The sequence below is a fragment of the Pseudophryne corroboree genome, chromosome 1, assembly GCF_028390025.1.
Source record: "Pseudophryne corroboree isolate aPseCor3 chromosome 1, aPseCor3.hap2, whole genome shotgun sequence".
NCBI classification, from domain to species: domain Eukaryota; kingdom Metazoa; phylum Chordata; class Amphibia; order Anura; family Myobatrachidae; genus Pseudophryne; species Pseudophryne corroboree.
The window spans coordinates 61,817,625-61,837,620 of NC_086444.1; the positions used below are offsets into that span (position 1 = coordinate 61,817,625).

At 47.2% G+C, this 19,996-nt stretch overlaps 1 protein-coding gene across 3 annotated transcripts in view; it reads right to left on the reverse strand.

Annotated features, from left to right (window-relative positions):
- The window catches only part of DCC (DCC netrin 1 receptor), a 1,035,978-nt gene that overhangs the window by 581,929 nt on the left and 434,053 nt on the right, over positions 1–19,996 (reverse strand). For all 3 annotated transcript variants that reach the window (XM_063960065.1, XM_063960057.1, XM_063960048.1), the window contains exon 3: positions 1,855–2,139. In XM_063960065.1, the coding sequence (XP_063816135.1) occupies positions 1,855–2,139 (285 nt within the window). The remainder of the gene's footprint in view (positions 1–1,854; positions 2,140–19,996) is intronic.

Consider the following 19,996-nt stretch of genomic DNA (forward strand, 5'->3'; position numbering starts at 1 on the left):
TTAAAATTATATAATGAAGTAATGTCATGTATGTGTATTATTTGAACGAAGCAAGAGAGACCTGTCATATTTACTATTAAAGCAACCAGATTAATGTGTAGATTCATTTGATACTTGTTATTAAGTTGTAGGACATTGCAACAAATAGTTATGATTAAATGTATAAAAGCTAAAATTACTTCTATTAGAACAATAGATATTCCAAACAGGTAGTGGACAGGAAGCTCAAGCCAGCCCCTTTTGATGTCTGATTTGGCTGAACCTGTTTAGCATATACACAGACTAGTGACTCATCATGAATGAGTAAGTTCCCTCCCCCAAACTAGATAACACATTGCTGATCACACAACAGTCAGTTGCTGTTTTGTATCAGACGATGATGGAGTGCCTGCATGATTTTACAGAGAGAGAGAGAGAGAGAGAGAGAGTGATATGGAGGGACGGATATATTAAGAGAAAGATATGGTAATTGTATCGCTGGCCTGTAACTGTATGTAACTATAACTGTATGTAACTGTAACTGTATGTTTTAACTGCTTACTGTGTGAGTTGTAATCATGTAATTATAGGTATACTGTACATTGTAATATATATTGAATCCATATCCTTTTAATAACAAATATATACATCAATGAGCTTTGGAACTCAGATAATGTGTGGGTGTATTGTTTTCTCTTATGGGATGCAGTGTTTTGCGATGTACAGCGCACATTCATGGCAAATGGTAATAAGAGGTGCAGGCGTTTACAATGTATATTAGAGCGGGCATTTTAAATATTTGTGAGGAAACAATTTGGCATTCACACACTGCACTACTGTATTTGGGTCATATGTGTATTATGCCCCCATTTTCATTGGCCATGCCCCATGTGGCATGTGGCGCGCGTACACAGTACAACTAACATTTTTTTTTCCGACTTGCACCACTGTGTATACTGTATGTGTGTGTGTGTATATATATATATATATATATATATATATATATAAAATACGGCAGCATGCAAAGAATCTCTAATTTGGAGTTGGGGGGGAGGGTAGTGGACTTGGACGGGATGAGAAGTGGGGGGGGGGGGGCTATAGCATTTTGTTGCACCTGGGCCCACCGCTCGCTAGTTCCGCCACTGATGGAAATGCTTGAGTAAACAGGAAAGTCTTGAGTCTACTTTTGAAGGATTCTATATTTGGGGCCTCTCGCACTGTGCGGGGAAGTGAATTCCATAGAGTCGGAGCCGCATGACTAAAAGCTCGACCCCAAGAAGAATTACGGGAGATTCTAGGTACTGCTAAAAGTCCTTCATCTACAGATCTCAGTAATCGAGTGGGGCAGTATGGGGTCAGAAGCTGCTTCAGGTACCTTGGGCCCTGGTCATGTAGTGCTTTGAAACTAAGTAAGTCAATCTTGAAGATGATTCGCCATGAAACCTTATGTTCTAGAGGTAATATTACTTTATTGTGAGTTACCGCCTCCCTTCTTACCCTAATGCCTGCAAATAAGAATAAGACAGAATCTGAAACATTCTATGGTGTAATTATACTTGACAACGTGACGGCGTGATGTTTGACTGTGCACATCACCGTATATCACTAATATTACTGCACACCTCTATGAGGTGCAAGGAAAAATTAGCGATGATAATTGCCAACATCCGGCCGATCCAGCAGGCACTTTGCAACCATCGCGGTGGCTTGAATCTTTCCCTAAAAATGCAAACATTAAGATGACTCAGAATAATCCCTTATGTGTAGATATCAGTATTGGATAGTATTAAGCACAAAGAGAAATTATAGTGAATACCGACGTGTCAGCCTTCAATGTCAGCGATTTACGCTCCATGCAAAAAAAAATTCACTCACCAGATAATATGCGGATTTCAGCTTCATTTCCTGTCCTGGAGCTGCCGGGATTTCTGGCTAAACATCGGTAAAGTCCTGCATCTGCCGATTGCAGACGACTTATCTGCAACGCACCCGAGGGTAGAACCAGAATGCGTGTGTCACCGGGCACCAGTACTAGGTCCTCTTGGTTCTTTTGCCAGTGAACCACGGGCATGGGTTCGCCAACTATTTCACACTTCAGCAGGGCGGTATCTCCGACGAACGACGTGACAGATTCTGTCTGGGAAAGGAACCTCAACGGACCTAAAATGCAAAACAAAACCCATTAAACCCACAAATTGTAAATAACACGTCTCCTGTGCAAATAGACATTTGCTTAAATAATCCAGTTTAAAATACAGCTGTTGAATCTAGAGGAACTTCCTAGATCAGTAGAGTAATAGCGCTAAGTATTATTTAACTCAGCCTCCCAAATTTCATTTTTTTTTTCAGCAAGCTTTTTTTTTTTTTTTGCAAGCTGTCAAAGGAGCCATTTCTATCGTCTAAAAATACACTGTAATTTGGAATGGATTCAGATTGATGGATATAGAGGCATGTTTGCAATTATAAACCACTTATCAAGTAAAACATTGTGGTTTCCCAATAATTACGTCTGTGCACAGAGACGGTATCAGTAAGGCTACGTAGACAATTGATTCCTCGACGAGACGTTAGATATCACACAGAACAATCATACCAACCGCAAGGACGCAACAGTTGTTCTTTGCTAAAAATCTATAAATAAAAGAAAACCATATAAACAGAAATAGCAATGGTAACCTATCAATAGTATTAGCTATTTTTGAATCTACAGTATTAAAAATTTCCAAAAAATGGACATTCGACCCCAGAATAATTTCTACAGATGTGTCCTCCTCTCAGTGCAAACCTGCCTGTGTCGGGCATTTTGAAATCAAATATGACCAGGACAGACCAGGACACTGTGCGAATGGGAACATTATTATTAATCTACACATGTTGTATCTGTAACATGAAAATGAAGATGATAGTCATTCTCCTATCTTAGCTTTTCCATTGCAGTATTGGTCTGTGGGGTTTTCGATTGTGCCAAGGAGGTTGTCACCTGACCTCTGCATCTCAGCCAATCAGTTACCAAGCTCCCCCATAGTCATGTGATGGCAGAGGAATAAAGGGGAATGGACATTATGCTATGAATATGCTTACTGAGAAGAGGGACATTACAAAGCCTCTCTGCTCACTACATCATTGCCAGGTGACTTTGTTAATCAGGGTAATGTCTTTCCACTTTGCAGACTACAAATCATTATTGGCTGCTTGAACCAAACCAGTAAGGAAAACAGTACAACTCCATGTCTTTCCATGCAGGTAACCAGCATGGGCCCGACCATTGCAATACCCCAGGGCTGATCTTTATGCCCCAGTCCAACGCTGCCTCCCGTTATCCCAATTACTACTTCAGAGTCCCGATTTGAGTGGACTGCCTGTTTTCCTATAATGATTGTCCTGATCTGTGGATGGGGGTGGATAGGTATTCTTCTCTTGCCCTCTATGATGTGGCTATGCCCCTAGTGTGGCTCGATCATGCCCTTTCCCCCTCAATTCTGAACTCCCAAATATTTTGATTTGATTTATCCATTCAGCAACATCATTAGTCCTTAGCGAAATTATGTTTCACCCAAAATGGCTGCCTCCATCACTTAGGACACTTTTTCAGCGGGGACCCATAGTGTTCGTGTGCCAACGTTCTGGGATTCCAGGATACGACATACTGTATTGCATATTCATAACTGATAATCCGTGAACCCCAAAAAGAGATACCAGGTTGTACAACATGGCTTGTGTGCAGGACAGTTATAGCTTCATCAACCAGAACATTTCCGGTCGGGATCAGTATGAGATCCCGGCAGACAGAAATCCCGGCGGTCAGGAGACCGAGTCCGGGATACCGACAGCCGAGATCCCGGCGGCTAGCGCAGCGTGTCCCCTCTCGGGCTTGCTGAGCCCGCCATTCTCCGGGCCTGGTGGTAACCTTAGGTCGCCACAAAGTTCTATTCCCCCTTAGGTGGTGGCGTGAGCCAAAACCCGGTTGGGGAAACCAGCCCTGACCGCCGGTGTTGCAGATGGTGTCGGGATTCCGCCGTTGGTATATTCACCCCCGGGATGCCGTCTGGCGGTCAATTGATGGCCTACCTTTCTGTCAATATTTAAAAAATCTAAATGCCTCTTTTGTATATTACAGTATATAGGAAACCACTATGATACACAGCATGTTGTACATAGTACAATATAATATGCTGCTGCAGTATAAATATTAGAAAATGGAAACTGCGGTGACAGCAGCACTGACAACTATGCACAGAAAATAAGGTTGTTATGCTGGAGAGGTAGAAACAGTGACGTTCTAATAACTTGTCAATCATTTGCTAAACAGACACACGGGACAAGTCCTATGTTCCCTCCTGATCCCCAGAGAAGATATATAGAATCTGCAGATACAGCATTTACTAAGTATAATTGTATTATGGAAACACAATTTTTTTTTCTATCAAGAATTGACCATTTATTAATTCATTTTTTATTTTTTTTATTCAAAGGTGAAGCGCATCCACTCTAGGGGGGAAGATTTATCAAACCGTCTTAGAGGGCAAGTGCTTATAACAACCAATCAGAATCTAGCTATTATTTATCTACAGGGCCGTCATCAGTAATTCTGGGACCCAGGACTCACAAAATAGGCAGGGACCCCCCCTAAAAAAATAAAAATAAATTATATATACCATACAAAATAAATATATACACATACACACACACACACACACACTTACCTATCACAGGCAGGGCCAGTCCAGGGGCTTTTTGCGCCCCGGGCGGCAATAGGGGCGTGGCTTCATACAGGGGGCGTGGTCAGTTAGCCCCCTGTACAGTAGTAGCGCCGCTGAAATGATGTGTGATGCGCGATGACGTCAACGCGCACCGCACATCATTACAGTAAAGGTCCTCTCCACGGAGGGAAACTAGACGCGTAGCGTCTAGTTTTCCTTCACAGCGGGCAGCGACAGCGGACAGCACAGCAGCAGCGGATCTTGCCATGGTGCGGCGCCCTCCGGATGGCGCCGATGCCCTCCAGAAGGCGGCGCCCAGGGCAAAAGTCCTGCTTGCCCGTGGCAAGATCCGCTACTGATAACAGGCTGGCCGGAGCTGTAGCAGCCTGCTCCCATGTAGCTCCGCCCCCTCCATTTCGTGTAGTTCCACCCCCTTTTCACGACGAGATCTGGCACTGTCACAGGAGAGGGGAGAGGACGCTGCAAGCTTCTATTGAAAAGTATCTGCCAAAATGGCCGCCGCCTCAGAGGAGACAGTTAATAAAGATACTAGAGAAGCCTCCTCTAGTATCTTTAATAACTGTCTCCTCTGAGGCGGCGGCCATTTTGGGAGGGACGTTTACAATAGAAGCTTGCAGCGTCCTCTCCCCCTCCTTTGACAGTGTGAGAACTCAGTAATGAAAAGTGAGCGGAGCATCGCAGCGGCAGGCGGCGGCATGAGCGATCCGGGCCCTCTCCTCCTGTCAGAGAGGCCGGGCCCGGGACATCTGTGCCCGCAGCACTCACTGATGGCGGGCCTGTTTATCTAGTACCTCCTATAAAATGAAAACAAGTAGCTTACTGGCTGCTCTGGCCACTTCCACTTGTCCTCTTTAGAAGCCTTGATACGGAATACATACTATATCCCAGCGGTCACGACTGACCCCTCCGGGGGCTGCGGCTAGGGCTAACACCCCCCCCCCCCGCCTAACCCAGTAGCGGATTTCCCACTAGGCAAGTGAGGCACGTGCCTAGGGGCGGCACACCTGGATGATATGGGCCAGATGATTCTTTTTTTTTCGTTTTATATATACATACATCTGCCACTTCCATCCACAGCCAAAGCTCTCCAGGATCCGTTCTGTGAGCTTTACTGAGGAAGTTGCATTGCATTGTGATTGTCAAATCAGCTTTATACTTTTTGAATTATATTTTTATGGGTAAACACCCGAATCTGAAATAATTCTGATTATAAGATCTGGATATTCTCCATCCATTATTTTTAAGGCAGCCTGTGGAAATTTCCATCTATAATAAGCCCCCTTCCTGGAGCTAATATAGGAGATTTTACTATCCTTATATTTAAGGTTGTGATTTTCTACATTTAAACTCACTTATGACAAGTAAACCTGTCATCTATATTTGTTACCCCTGATGAAGTCGATAAGACGAAACGCGTTGGGTTTGTCAGTCAGAAGTTTCCTACTTAGTTTGTGAAGATTCTCCCTTGTGAGCTCACACCTTAAAAAGGTGAGGGAGTATCTAGAGTTCAAATTATTCAACAAACGCAGTGGTTGTCTTTTTTACTGACATTTATATTAACTATCTGTATACTCATTACATGATGAACTATGTAAAAATTGCATTTGTTCAAATGAATGTTATTAAAATAATCTTTTAATAATTGGCCTTGGGCCTCTTGTTTGGGTGACCATTTGGTGAGGGGTGTCCGTTACAGGTTCCCGGTCACAAACTTTCTCCAATATCCAACTTACACCTATGGAAACAACATTGGAAGAATTACCGTAAAGACGTTCCTATATAGCGCACTTGGGAATTTTGTTTGTATTATATATATATATATATATATATATATATAATTTTGCAAATGATGGGGGTAAAACAATGAACAGCAAATTGTGGGCCAGGAGTTGGTATTAGTGTGAGGTTGAAGTGGCTTTGGTGGTCTTGAGGCATCCGGACTGGCACCCGAAATGAAGGGGGCAATGGCGTGATGAAGGGGTTAAGGTGGGGGGCGGCAGCCAATAATGTGCCTAGGGGCGTCCTGACCCCTAAATCCGGCACAGGCCTAACCCTAAATCCCCCTCCCCTGCCCCCCTGGGCTCTAATTCTAACCCCCACCTCGAAACTCACCTTTGGGATGTCGGCTGTCGGTTGATTCAGCGCCAGTTTCCTGAGTGATCGGATGTGGGGGTTCTGGTGTCGGTCACATGACCGCCGCATCACCTTGATACGATTACACAATATCTAGCAGTAACATGCACACGCTCTGCAGGGCAATACCGGTACAATACTCGCAGATCCCATTATTTGAGAGTCGCTTACCCATTCACCTTAATAATGGATCATTATTCTGCTATGGCCATCAACAGTAATTTACATTTTTCCTCAGTGGTCAGCACCTGATTGGATGCCTGCCACATCTATCTAATCAGCTGCTCTTGACACACGCGCTGTCAGTCCAATAATAAAATACTAAATCCTTGTGGCAGCCACATGATGAGAATTGGCTGTTGATGAGAAACCAAAGGTAATTACCTCTCTCTGGATCAGCACGCCCAATACTCACATTCATTATATTTATTGTCCTTACATAACAAGATACAAACATCCTGGTTTATAGAACGAGACAACAGTGAGGATCAATCTCAGGAACACGGGTTGTGAGAACATATCATAATGTGGGAACTCTGTTTTAGAATAAACACTTACTGTAACACAATGAATGTCAATCTGTTTAATGTACCCCATAATCTGAAATGAATATATATAGCCCTGCCCTAACTGACACATCACTCATCTCCTGATATACTCTGTGCTGCCGGGGGACTCTTCCGGCTGCCTCCATTCCCTCCTCACATCATGTCACTGCCCCTGTCATATACAGCCCTGTCCTGACTGACACATCACTCATCTCCTGATATACTCTGTGCTGCTGGGGGACTCTTCCGGCTCCCTCCATTCCCTCCTCACATCATGTCACTGCCCGTCACATATTGCCCTGTCCTGTCTGACACATCACTCATCTCCTGATATACTCTGTGCTGCCGGGGGACTCTTCCGGCTGCCTCCATTCCCTCCTCACATCATGTCACTGCCCCTGTCACATATTGCCCTGTCCTGACTGACACACCACTCATCTCCAGATACCTCCATTCCCTCCTCACATCATGTCACTACCCCTGTCACATGCAGCCCTGTCCTGACTGACACACCACTCATCTCCTGATATACTCTGTGCTGCTGGGGGCCTCTACTGCCTCCATTCCTTCCTCACATCATCTCACTGCCCCTGTCACATATAGCATACCCTCCAACATTTTACACATAAAAATCGGTACAAAGTAGTAAAAGGGGCGTGGCCACGGGTAAAGGTGGTGTGGTCACGCCCCTTTTCCTATACTTTCAATGGAAGCTTGAAGAGCTAAAAATCGGTACAGACCATCAAAAAAAGGTACTGTACCTATTAAAAAGGTACAGTTGGAGGGTATGCATATAGCCCTGTCCTGACTGACACACCACTCATCTCCTGATACCTCCATTCCCTCCTCACATCATGTCACTGCCCCTGTCACATACAGCCCTGTCCTGACTGACACACCACTCATATCCTGTTATACTCTGTGCTGCTGTGGACCTCTTCTTGCTGCCTCCATTCCCTCCTCACATCATGTCACTGCCCCTGTCACATACAGCCCTGTCCTGACTGACACACCACTCATATTCCTGATATACTCTGTGCTGCTGGGGGCCTCTTCCGGCTGCCTCATTTCCCTCCTCACATCATGTCACTGCCCCTGTCACATATAGCCCTGTCCTGACTGACACACCACTCATCTCCTGATATACTCTATGCTGCTGGGGGCCTCTTCTTGCTGCCTCCATTCCCCTCCTCACATCATGTCACTGTCCCTGTCAGATGCAGCCCTGTCCTGACTGACACACCACTCATATCCTGATATACTCTGTGCTGCTGGGGGCCTCTTCCTGCTGCCTCCATTCCTTCCTCACATCATGTCACTGCCCCTGTCACATATAGCCCTGTCCTGACTGCCACACCACTCATATCCTGATATACTCTGTGCTGCTGGGGGCCTCTTCCTGCTGCCTCCATTCCCTCCTCACATGATGTCACTGCCCCTGTCACATGCAGCCCTGTGCTGACTGACACACCACACATCTCCTGATATACTCTGTGCTGCTGGGGGCCTCTTCCTGCTGCCTCCATTCCCCCCTCACATCATGTCACTGCCCCTGTCACATGCAGCCCTGTCCTGTCTGACACATCACTCATATCCTGTTATACTCTGTGCTGCTGGGGGCCTCTTCCTGCTGCCTCCATTCCCTCCTCACATCATGTCACTGCCACTGTCACATATAGCCCTGTCCTGTCTGACACATCACTCATCTCCTGATATACTCTGTGCTGCTGGGGGCCTCTTCCTGCTGCCTCCATTCCCCCCTCACATCATGTCACTGCCCCTGTCACATGCAGCCCTGTCGTGACTGACACACCACTCATATCCTGTTATACTCTGTGCTGCTGGGGGCCTCTTCCTGCTGCCTCCATTCCCTCCTCACATCATGTCACTGCCCCTGTCACATATAGCCCTGTCCTAACTGACACATCACTCATCTCCTGATATACTCTGTGCTGCTGGGGGGCCTCTTCCTGCTGCCTCCATTCCCTCCTCACATCATGTCACTGCCCCTGTCACATACAGCTCTGTCCTGACTGACACACCACTCATATCCTGTTATACTCTGTGCTGCTGGGGGCCTCTTCCTACTGCCTCCATTCCCTCCTCACATCATGTCACTGCCCCTGTCACATACAGCCCTGTCCTGACTGACACACCACTCATCTCCTGATATACTCTGTGCTGCTGGGGGCCTCTTCTGCCTATATTCCCTCCTCACATGATGTCACTGCCCCTGTCACATGCAGCCCTGTCCTGACTGACACACCACTCATCTCCTGTTATACTCTGTGCTGCTGGGGGCCTCTTCCTGCTGCCTCCATTCCCTCCTCACATGATGTCACTGCCCCTGTCACATACAGCCCTGTACTGACTGACACACCACTCATCTCCTGATATACTCTGTGCTGCTGGGGGCCTCTTCTGCCTCCATTCCCCCCTCACATCATGGCACTGCCCCTTTCACATATAGCCCTGTCCTGACTGACACACCACTCATCTCCTGTTATACTCTGTGCTGCTGGGGGCCTCTTCCTGCTGCCTCCATTCCCCCCTCACATCATGGCACTGCCCCTGTCACATATAGCCCTGTCCTGACTGACACACCACTCATCTCCTGTTATACTCTGTGCTGCTGGGGGCCTCTTCCTGCTGCCTCCATTCCATCCTCACATCATGTCACTGCCCCTGTCACATACAGCCCTGTACTGACTGACACACCACTCATCTCCTGATATACTCTGTGCTGCTGGGGGCCTCTTCTGCCTCCATTCCCCCCTCACATCATGTCACTGCCCCTGTCACATATAGCCCTGTCCTAACTGACACATCACTCATCTCCTGATATACTCTGTGCTGCTGGGGGGCCTCTTCCTGCTGCCTCCATTCCCTCCTCACATCATGTCACTGCCCCTGTCACATACAGCTCTGTCCTGACTGACACACCACTCATATCCTGTTATACTCTGTGCTGCTGGGGGCCTCTTCCTACTGCCTCCATTCCCTCCTCACATCATGTCACTGCCCCTGTCACATACAGCCCTGTCCTGACTGACACACCACTCATCTCCTGATATACTCTGTGCTGCTTGGGGCCTCTTCTGCCTATATTCCCTCCTCACATGATGTCACTGCCCCTGTCACATGCAGCCCTGTCCTGACTGACACACCACTCATCTCCTGTTATACTCTGTGCTGCTGGGGGCCTCTTCCTGCTGCCTCCATTCCCTCCTCACATGATGTCACTGCCCCTGTCACATACAGCCCTGTACTGACTGACACACCACTCATCTCCTGATATACTCTGTGCTGCTGGGGGCCTCTTCTGCCTCCATTCCCCCCTCACATCATGGCACTGCCCCTTTCACATATAGCCCTGTCCTGACTGACACACCACTCATCTCCTGTTATACTCTGTGCTGCTGGGGGCCTCTTCCTGCTGCCTCCATTCCCCCCTCACATCATGGCACTGCCCCTGTCACATATAGCCCTGTCCTGACTGACACACCACTCATCTCCTGTTATACTCTGTGCTGCTGGGGGCCTCTTCCTGCTGCCTCCATTCCCTCCTCACATGATGTCACTGCCCCTGTCACATACAGCCCTGTACTGACTGACACACCACTCATCTACTGATATACTCTGTGCTGCTGGGGGCCTCTTCTGCCTCCATTCCCCCCTCACATCATGGCACTGCCCCTTTCACATATAGCCCTGTCCTGACTGACACACCACTCATCTCCTGTTATACTCTGTGCTGCTGGGGGCCTCTTCCTGCTGCCTCCATTCCCCCCTCACATCATGGCACTGCCCCTGTCACATACAGCCCTGTCCTGACTGACACACCACTCATCTCCTGATATACTCTGTGCTGCTGGGGGCCTCTTCTGCCTCCATTCCCCCCTCACATCATGGCACTGCCCCTTTCACATATAGCCCTGTCCTGACTGACACACCACTCATCTCCTGTTATACTCTGTGCTGCTGGGGGCCTCTTCCTGCTGCCTCCATTCCCCCCTCACATCATGGCACTGCCCCTGTCACATATAGCCCTGTCCTGACTGACACACCACTCATCTCCTGTTATACTCTGTGCTGCTGGGGGCCTCTTCCTGCTGCCTCCATTCCATCCTCACATCATGTCACTGCCCCTGTCACATACAGCCCTGTCCTGACTGACACATCACTCATCTCCTGATATACTCTGTGCTGCTGGGGGCTTCTTCTTGCTGCCTCCATTCCCTCCTCACATGATGTCACTGAAGTCTTGTTCTCACTAATGCAGTCACAGGATAACATAGGTCACTGCCCACCACCAGATAACACATTCCGGGGCCAACGTACGTAAATAAATACACACTTCATTTGTCTTTCCCTCCTACAGTAAATGTTTTTTTCCCAACAAACTTCTTACACATATATGTCCTTCCATGCCTGGAAACACCCATGTGTTATGGATGATGCATGAATAAAAAAAAAGATTCTCAGATTTTTAATTTACAGTATTAGTTCAAGGAAAACAAAAATGATACAAAGAATCCTGAAACATGTCTGGAAATGTCTCAGTCAAACTACATTTATTTAAATCAATGGTACGACTCGGAGGGGGGGGGGACACACACTGTGATGTTGTGATTTACATGACCACGCACCTTCCACTGCTTCTTTACCCCCCCCCCCCCCCCCCCCCCCTGTTATCTCCAGGACAGCCAAGGGAAAGAGTCAGCAATATGAACTGTAAATAACATTCTGCTCTCAAATAAATCCTAAATCCCGGCTCATTGACGTCACCAGCTCTCAGAACATTGGCCAGATATGATGGTGTGTACGATCCCTAAGTGAGTATACTATTGGAGAGCGAATCAGAATTGATCAGATCACCTCTTGTGTCTCCTACTGATCTTCTGCTGTCCCAACCATACTATAGATTGGGTTCCGTATATATCACTTGCGAACGGAGTGCCAGCTGTCCATATCCCGGCAGCGGCATCCTGTCCGCCAGAATGCCGGTAGCAAGGCGAGCGCTGAGAGTTGCCTGGCGTGCTCTGTGGGTCTCCACAGGATCTATTCCCAATCTATGGGTGTCGTGGACACCCACAAGTGGGAATAGCCCTGGCGCGCCGGGATTCCAGCTGGCGGCATTGACGGCTGTCGGGATTTTGAGGTCGGTATCCTGAACGCCGGGATCACGACAGCCGGCAAATTGACTGCATCCCTATAGATTGTTTTTATCCAAGGGTATCTGGTTAACCCAAGATTATCCACCGAACCGTTCACAGGGGGCCTAATTCAGACCTGATCGCTGCTGCGCGTTTTCGCACAGCAGCCGATCAGGTCTGAACTGCGCATGTTCCGGCGCCGCAGTGCCCTGATTGACAGGCAGAGGCAGTCGCTGGGTGGGAGGGAGCGGGCCGGCGACATTTGGCTGCCGTTTTATGGGCGTGGTCAGGGCAACGCAGGCATGCCCGGACTGTGCAGGGGGCAGGCCGCAGCAGCTGCGTGACGTACACAGCGGCGATGATTTTGTACTGGAAGAGTAGCTCCCAGCCAGCGCAGCTCCACCGCGCTGGCAGGGAGCTACTCGTCGCTGCCTGGGTCGCACGCCTGCGTTGCCCGGACTGCGCCCCCTAAATGGCGGCCAAATGCCGCCGGACTGCCCCCTTCCCACCCAGCAACCGCCTGTGCCTGTCAATCAGGGCCCTGCAGGGCTAAGACAGCCATCGGTTTTCTGGCATGCGCGGGCGCACCGCGGCCCGGCGCATGTGCAATTCATAGCCCCTAGGTGCGAGGTGCGTGCTTGCAAATGGTTGTTTTTCTCTGTTAGCTTATAGCTCACTAAGCTCAGAATATACAGAAGCGCAGTACAGGGGAAGAAACGCTGTCTCCCAAAGCACAGGTGTGTAAATCCCTCTGTCAGGCTACCATTTACGGATTACCAAATAAGTCATTCAACTTACTTTCACTCCATTACTCCTCTACAACAAACCAAATGTGTGTCCTGCCCCTGGGTTCAGCAATTCTGTACTCGCCTGGTTTTTTTTTTGCATAGTATTAACACTGAAATCGGCTCCGCTCATGCACTGCACAAATAATAATGATTTGTTTGTATCATTTTATTTCTTCTAGTCATTTATTTATAAAGCAAGGCGTATCATCTGTAATGTTCTACAACCGCAGAAAATAAAAGTACTACAAGGATGCAGCCTAAAAGTATAAGACTACAGGTGGCCATACCGCCTTCACCAATTACGGATTGTATTATAGGCGGCAGCCTGGATTACAGGGTAATAACAACGGAGCCAGGACTTTGGTTTAATGCATAGTTGAACAAACATCTGTTTGCAGAACATTTCTTACACTTTTTCACACTACACGTGTTCTGTAACCAAGTGCGCACACGTTTGGGAGAGAGGCAACTGCACAGCAGCCAGTTCTCTCTGACTGCTGGATGAAATGAAGGAGAGCGATCGCGCCCATCCTCAAACACTCTTGCCCACCGCGCCGGCTGCCGCCCGGAGTCCAATGCCGTACGCTGCACACCGATTCTGCATCTATTTTTTTTTTTTTTAAACTGACCTGTCTGGCCACACCTCCTCCCTCATTAGCCACACCCCCTCTTTACCAGGGTCGGCAAAGCTGTCAGCGCCCTTCAACCTAGTCAAAAATCTACTCCTGGTCAAACTATACTACCATGCCAAATTTGGTGAAGCTAGGCACAAAGGTGGTCATTCCGAGTTGATCGCTTGCTAGTTAGGTTTAGTAGCCGTGCAAACGCTATGCCGCCGCCCACTGGGAGTGTATTTTAGCTTAGCAGAAGTGCAAATGGTTGTATCGCACAGCGGCTACAAACTTTTTTTGTGCAGTTTCAGAGTAGCTCAAATCCTACTCAGCACTTGCGATCACTTCAGACTGTTCAGTTCCTGTTTTGACGTCACACACCCGTCCAGCGTTCGCCCAGCCACGCCTGCCTTTTTGCTGGTGCACCTGCGTTTTTCCGAACACTCCCTGAAAACGGTCAGTTGACACCCAGAAATGCCCTCTTTCTGTTAATCACTCTGCATCCACCAGTGCGACTGAAATGCTTCGCTAGACCCTGTGCAAAACTACATCGTTCATTGTGGCCGTACGACGCGCGTGCGCATTGTGCCGCATACGCATGCGCAGAACTGCTGTTTTTTAGCCTGATCGCTACGCTGCGAACAAATGCAGCTAGCGATCAACTCGGAATGACCCCCAAAGTTTGGTGGCAATCAAGCACAATGAATGAGGTGGAATTGGGGTGGCTGACACGACACCACACAGGGAGAAAATAGTTCCAATTAATCCCTTACTGACTAATTAATATGCTCTATTTCCGTAACCGCAACGAGAAATACGTTTTCTAAAGCCTTAAATAAAATTTAGCTAATTATCTGCTGCTCTTCTAAATTCTTGTAAAAGTTGTATAAAAGTTTCCCGTTCGGTGTTGTGAAGAACACAAGGGGACTAAACAAGGATCTGATTGACGTCTTTTCAATATAGAGCTGTTTGGTATTTAATTCACAGCCTTTGTCGTGTCTAATTTCAGGCTCTGTGTCAATCACAAGAGGGCAGTTTAAAAATAAGCTTTTAATTTAGATTTCTTCTGAGTTTTTTTTCTCCTTAGTGATTGCATCTATTACCCACTGAAAACGGTCTTCAATATAGCTAAGCACCGAAAATATAAAACCAATATTCCACAGGAAATAGAACTAACTCCTGGATGTTATCTGGAGGTTTTTTGTTTATTTCAAAACCCACTTACAGTAAGTTACTGTAGCTGTTCCCTGTGTGCAAAAATGGAACAGAACAGATGTACGAGCTACTGCCCAATCTGTATAGTACTGTTCATTATCATCATCATCATCATTATCATCTTCATCATCGTCATTCTTTATTTATATAGCGCCTTTCTCCCAGTAGGACTCAAAGCACTCTACATATTTTGCAGGTGAGTCAGCATCTTGGCCATACTCAGGCCCTAATTCAGTGGTATTTATATTCTTTGGACCCTTCTTTGGAGCCCATAAAATTTACATGAATCACTAATAGTAGTATAGTGCTAGTTTTTGGTTGGAGCCAGTTCAAAACTATGGAGTCTATTTACTAAGCCTTGGATGGAGGTAAAGTGGACAGAGATAAAGGGGAAGCAGTTAGCTTCCCAACGGATGGGATCCCGGCGGTCAATATACTGACACTGGGATCCCGAAGGAGGACGCAATCCCGATGTCTACATACCAACGCCGCACGGGATACCGACTTCAGAATACCAACAGCCAGCATCACAATTGTCCTGACAGCGGAATGTGCTGGCGTCCTGCAGCGGAGGGGGGAGCGGTTAGCTTTAGGCAGAAGAAGACGGGTGAGGGTGCAGGGCCGGGAAGGTTAGGGTTAGGGACCAGAGAAGGATGGGTTAGGTTAAGGAACATAGAAGGGGAGGTTAGGGTTAGGCATCAAGCGGGGAGGGTTAGGTTTAGGCAGTGGGGAAGGGAGGGTTATGGTTGGGCACCAACGGGGAGGGTTAGGATTAGGCACCACCCAGGAGAGTTAAGTTTAGGCACCCACAATGGAGAGTTAGGGTAGGGGGCAGAGGAGGGTTAGGGGACTTTAGAGGGGCTGCCGGAATTCTGATGGACGGGAGGCTGCTGTCGGTATTCTGACCACCAGCATCCAGTACATCGGTAAACCATACTGAACCCAGGTAAAGTATAACCAACCATCTCCTAACTGCCATTTTTGGTTGGGACTTTATCTCTGTCCACTTTACTTTAAGACTTAGTAAATAGACTCCTACTGTATATGTTTGTAATCAACACCAGCCTGGAATTAACACACAACCTAAAAAAAAAAAAAAGAAGGGTGTGCTAATAGTGCCCTGTACCACTCAGGCACGTATATATATATATATATATATATATATACACACATAATATACAAATTAATGCTTGTAACTATATGAAACTAGTTCATATTGGTTATCTTCTCGCGTTGAATGTCATAATTCTATCCCAAGAAAAAAAGTAATGTCACTGCTCTAGTGTATCGGAACAGACAGTACAAGAAAATACAGCCAACTCGCATGATACTGTTGAAAGAGTAATTCATTCAAAAATGTTCCTACAGTACATAAAATATGCTCACTAAAGTGCATAGATCAATCAGCCTATATAAGTTTCAGAAGAACCAGGTTACATGAACACTATTACTGCACAACTCCCAGAGCCGGCCCGAACCAATATGATGCCCTAGGCAAGATTTTGGCTGGTGCCCCCTAGCTCCACCACTAGTTCTGCTTCTGACCCTGCACCTCCTTTCCCAGCACCATCACCCCCCACCCATAGCAGTCCTATATTTTAAATAGGAACAGTGCACACAAGAGGCGAACAGCTCAAAAAGGGGTGTGTTCTTGCTGGGAAGGGGCATGGTCACACAATAGTACCCCCAATTCAAATTACGCCACACAGTAGTGCAACTGTATTCACATTTAATCATGTGATAGTGTCCATTATTTACGTTACATCACACAGTAGTACCACTTTACCTTATATACGAGCATTACTCCTCACAGTAGTGCCCCTTATTCACATTACATCACACTGAATTGCTTCTTATTCACATTATACCACACCATATTGCTCTTTATTCACATTAGACCACACAGTAGTGCCCTTTCTATATGTTATGCCACACAGTAGAGCACCTTATACACATAACGCCACACATTAGTAATGCATTTATACACATAATACCACACAGTAATGACTCTTACACATAATGCCACACATTAGTAATGCCTTTATACACATAATACCACACAGTAATGCCCCTCACTCATGACACACATTATTAATGTCCTTATAAGCATTATGTGCCTTACACATTATGACAACCTTTATTAATGCCCTTATACACATAATGTCCCTTACACATATGCCACACATTATTAGTGCACGTATACACATAATGACACACATAGTGTCCCTTACACATATGCCGCACATTATGAATGCATTTATACACATGACACACATAATGCCCCTTAGAAATATGCCGAACACTACTGCACAACCAACCCACTCACACACAGCACTCACTTGGCCGCTAACACTGTGACCTCTTCTTGGATACAGATGTGTCCTCATACATCTTGCCTCAATACGCCATGCAGCAGGAGATGCCTGGCATGAGTCAGCTTGCAGCCCTGCTAACATCGGGCGTCTTTTTTTACAAAAAAATGCATCTTAGCTGCATTACTCTGTGGCTAGGATGCACAAGCAGCTTCTGCTAATTAAAATGATATGCATCATGCCAACATACTGTGTGCGACTGTGGCTGTATGAAATGCTACGTTACAGTGATTTCCAGAAAGACACTGTAACGTAGCATTTCAGATACAGCCACAGTCGCATAAAGAATATAAGCATGCCGCATATCATTTTAATCAGCAGAAGCTGCTTGTGCCCCTAGGCATACTAAATGCCCTAGGCATTTGCCTAAATTGCCTATGCCTAGGACCGGTTCTGACAACTCCACTACTCCAATCACATCACGCGAACACTGCTACTCCACAGCCGGTCACATCATACAAACACTGCTACTACGCAACCGGTCACATCATACAAACACTGCTGCTCCACAGCTGGTCACATCATACAAACACTGCTACTCCACAGCCGGTCACATCACACAAACAAACACTGCTACTCCACAGCCGGTCTCATCACACAAACACTGCTACTCCACAGCCAGTCACATCATACAAACACTGCTACTCCACAGCCAGTCACATCATACAAACACTGCTACTCCACAGCCGGTCACATCATACAAACACTGCTACTCCACAGCCGGTCACATCATACAAACACTACTACTCCACAGCCGGTCACATCACACAAACACTGCTACTCCACAGCCGGTCACATCATACAAACACTGCTACTCCACAGCCGGTCACATCATACAAACACTGCTACTCCACAGCCGGTCACATCACACAAACACTGCTACTCCACAGCCGGTCTCATCACACAAACACTGCTACTCCACAGCCAGTCACATCATACAAACACTGCTACTCCACAGCCAGTCACATCATACAAACACTACTACTCCACAGCCGGTCACATCATACAAACACTGCTACTCCACAGCCGGTCACATCATACAAACACTACTACTCCACAGCCGGTCACATCACACAAACACTGCTACTCCACAGCCGGTCACATCATACAAACACTGCTACTCCACAGCCGGTCACATCATACAAACACTGCTACTCCACAGCCGGTCACATCACACAAACACTGCTACTCCACAGCCGGTCACATCATACAAACACTGCTACTCCACAGCCGGTCACATCATACAAATACTGCTACTCCACAGCCGGTCACATCATACAAACACTACTACTCCACAGCCGGTCACATCACACAAACACTGCTACTCCACAGCCGGTCACATCACACAAACACTGCTACTCCACAGCCGGTCGCATCACACAAACACTGCTACTCCACAGCCGGTCACATCATACAAACACTGATACTCCAAAGCCGGTCACATCATACAAACACTACTACTCCACAGCCGGTCACATCACATAAACACTGCTACTCCACAGCCGGTCACATCATACAAACACTGCTACTCCACAGCCGGTCACATCACACAAACACTGCTACTCCACAGCTGGTCACATCATACAAAACACTGCTACTCCACAGCCGGTCACATCATACAAACACTGCTACTCCACAGCCGGTCACATCATACAAACACTGCTACTCCACAGCCGGTCACATCACACAAACACTGCTACTCCACAGCCGGTCACATCACACAAACACTACTACTCCACAGCCGGTCACATCACACAAACACTGCTGCTCCACAGCTGGTCACATCATACAAACACTGCTACTCCACAGCCGGTCACATCATACAAACACTACTACTCCACAGCCGGTCACATCATACAAACACTGCTACTCCACAGCCGGTCACATCATACAAACACTGCTACTCCACAGCCGGTCACATCATACAAACACTGCTACTCCACAGCCGGTCACATCATACAAACACTGCTACTCTACAGCCGGTCACATCACACAAACACTGCTACTCCACAGACGGTCACATCACACAAACACTGCTACTCTACAGCCGGTCACATCATACAAACACTGCTACTCCACAGCCGGTCACATCACACAAACACTACTACTCCACAGCCGGTCACATCATACAAACACTGCTACTCCACAGCCGGTCACATCATACAAACACTACTACTCCACAGCCGGTCACATCACATAAACACTGCTACTCCACAGCCGGTCACATCATACAAACACTGCTACTCCACAGCCGGTCACATCATACAAACACTGCTACTCCACAGCCGGTCACATCACACAAACACTGCTACTCCACAGCTGGTCACATCATACAAAACACTGCTACTCCACAGCCGGTCACATCATACAAACACTGCTACTCCACAGCCGGTCACATCATACAAACACTGCTACTCCACAGCCGGTCACATCACACAAACACTGCTACTCCACAGCCGGTCACATCACACAA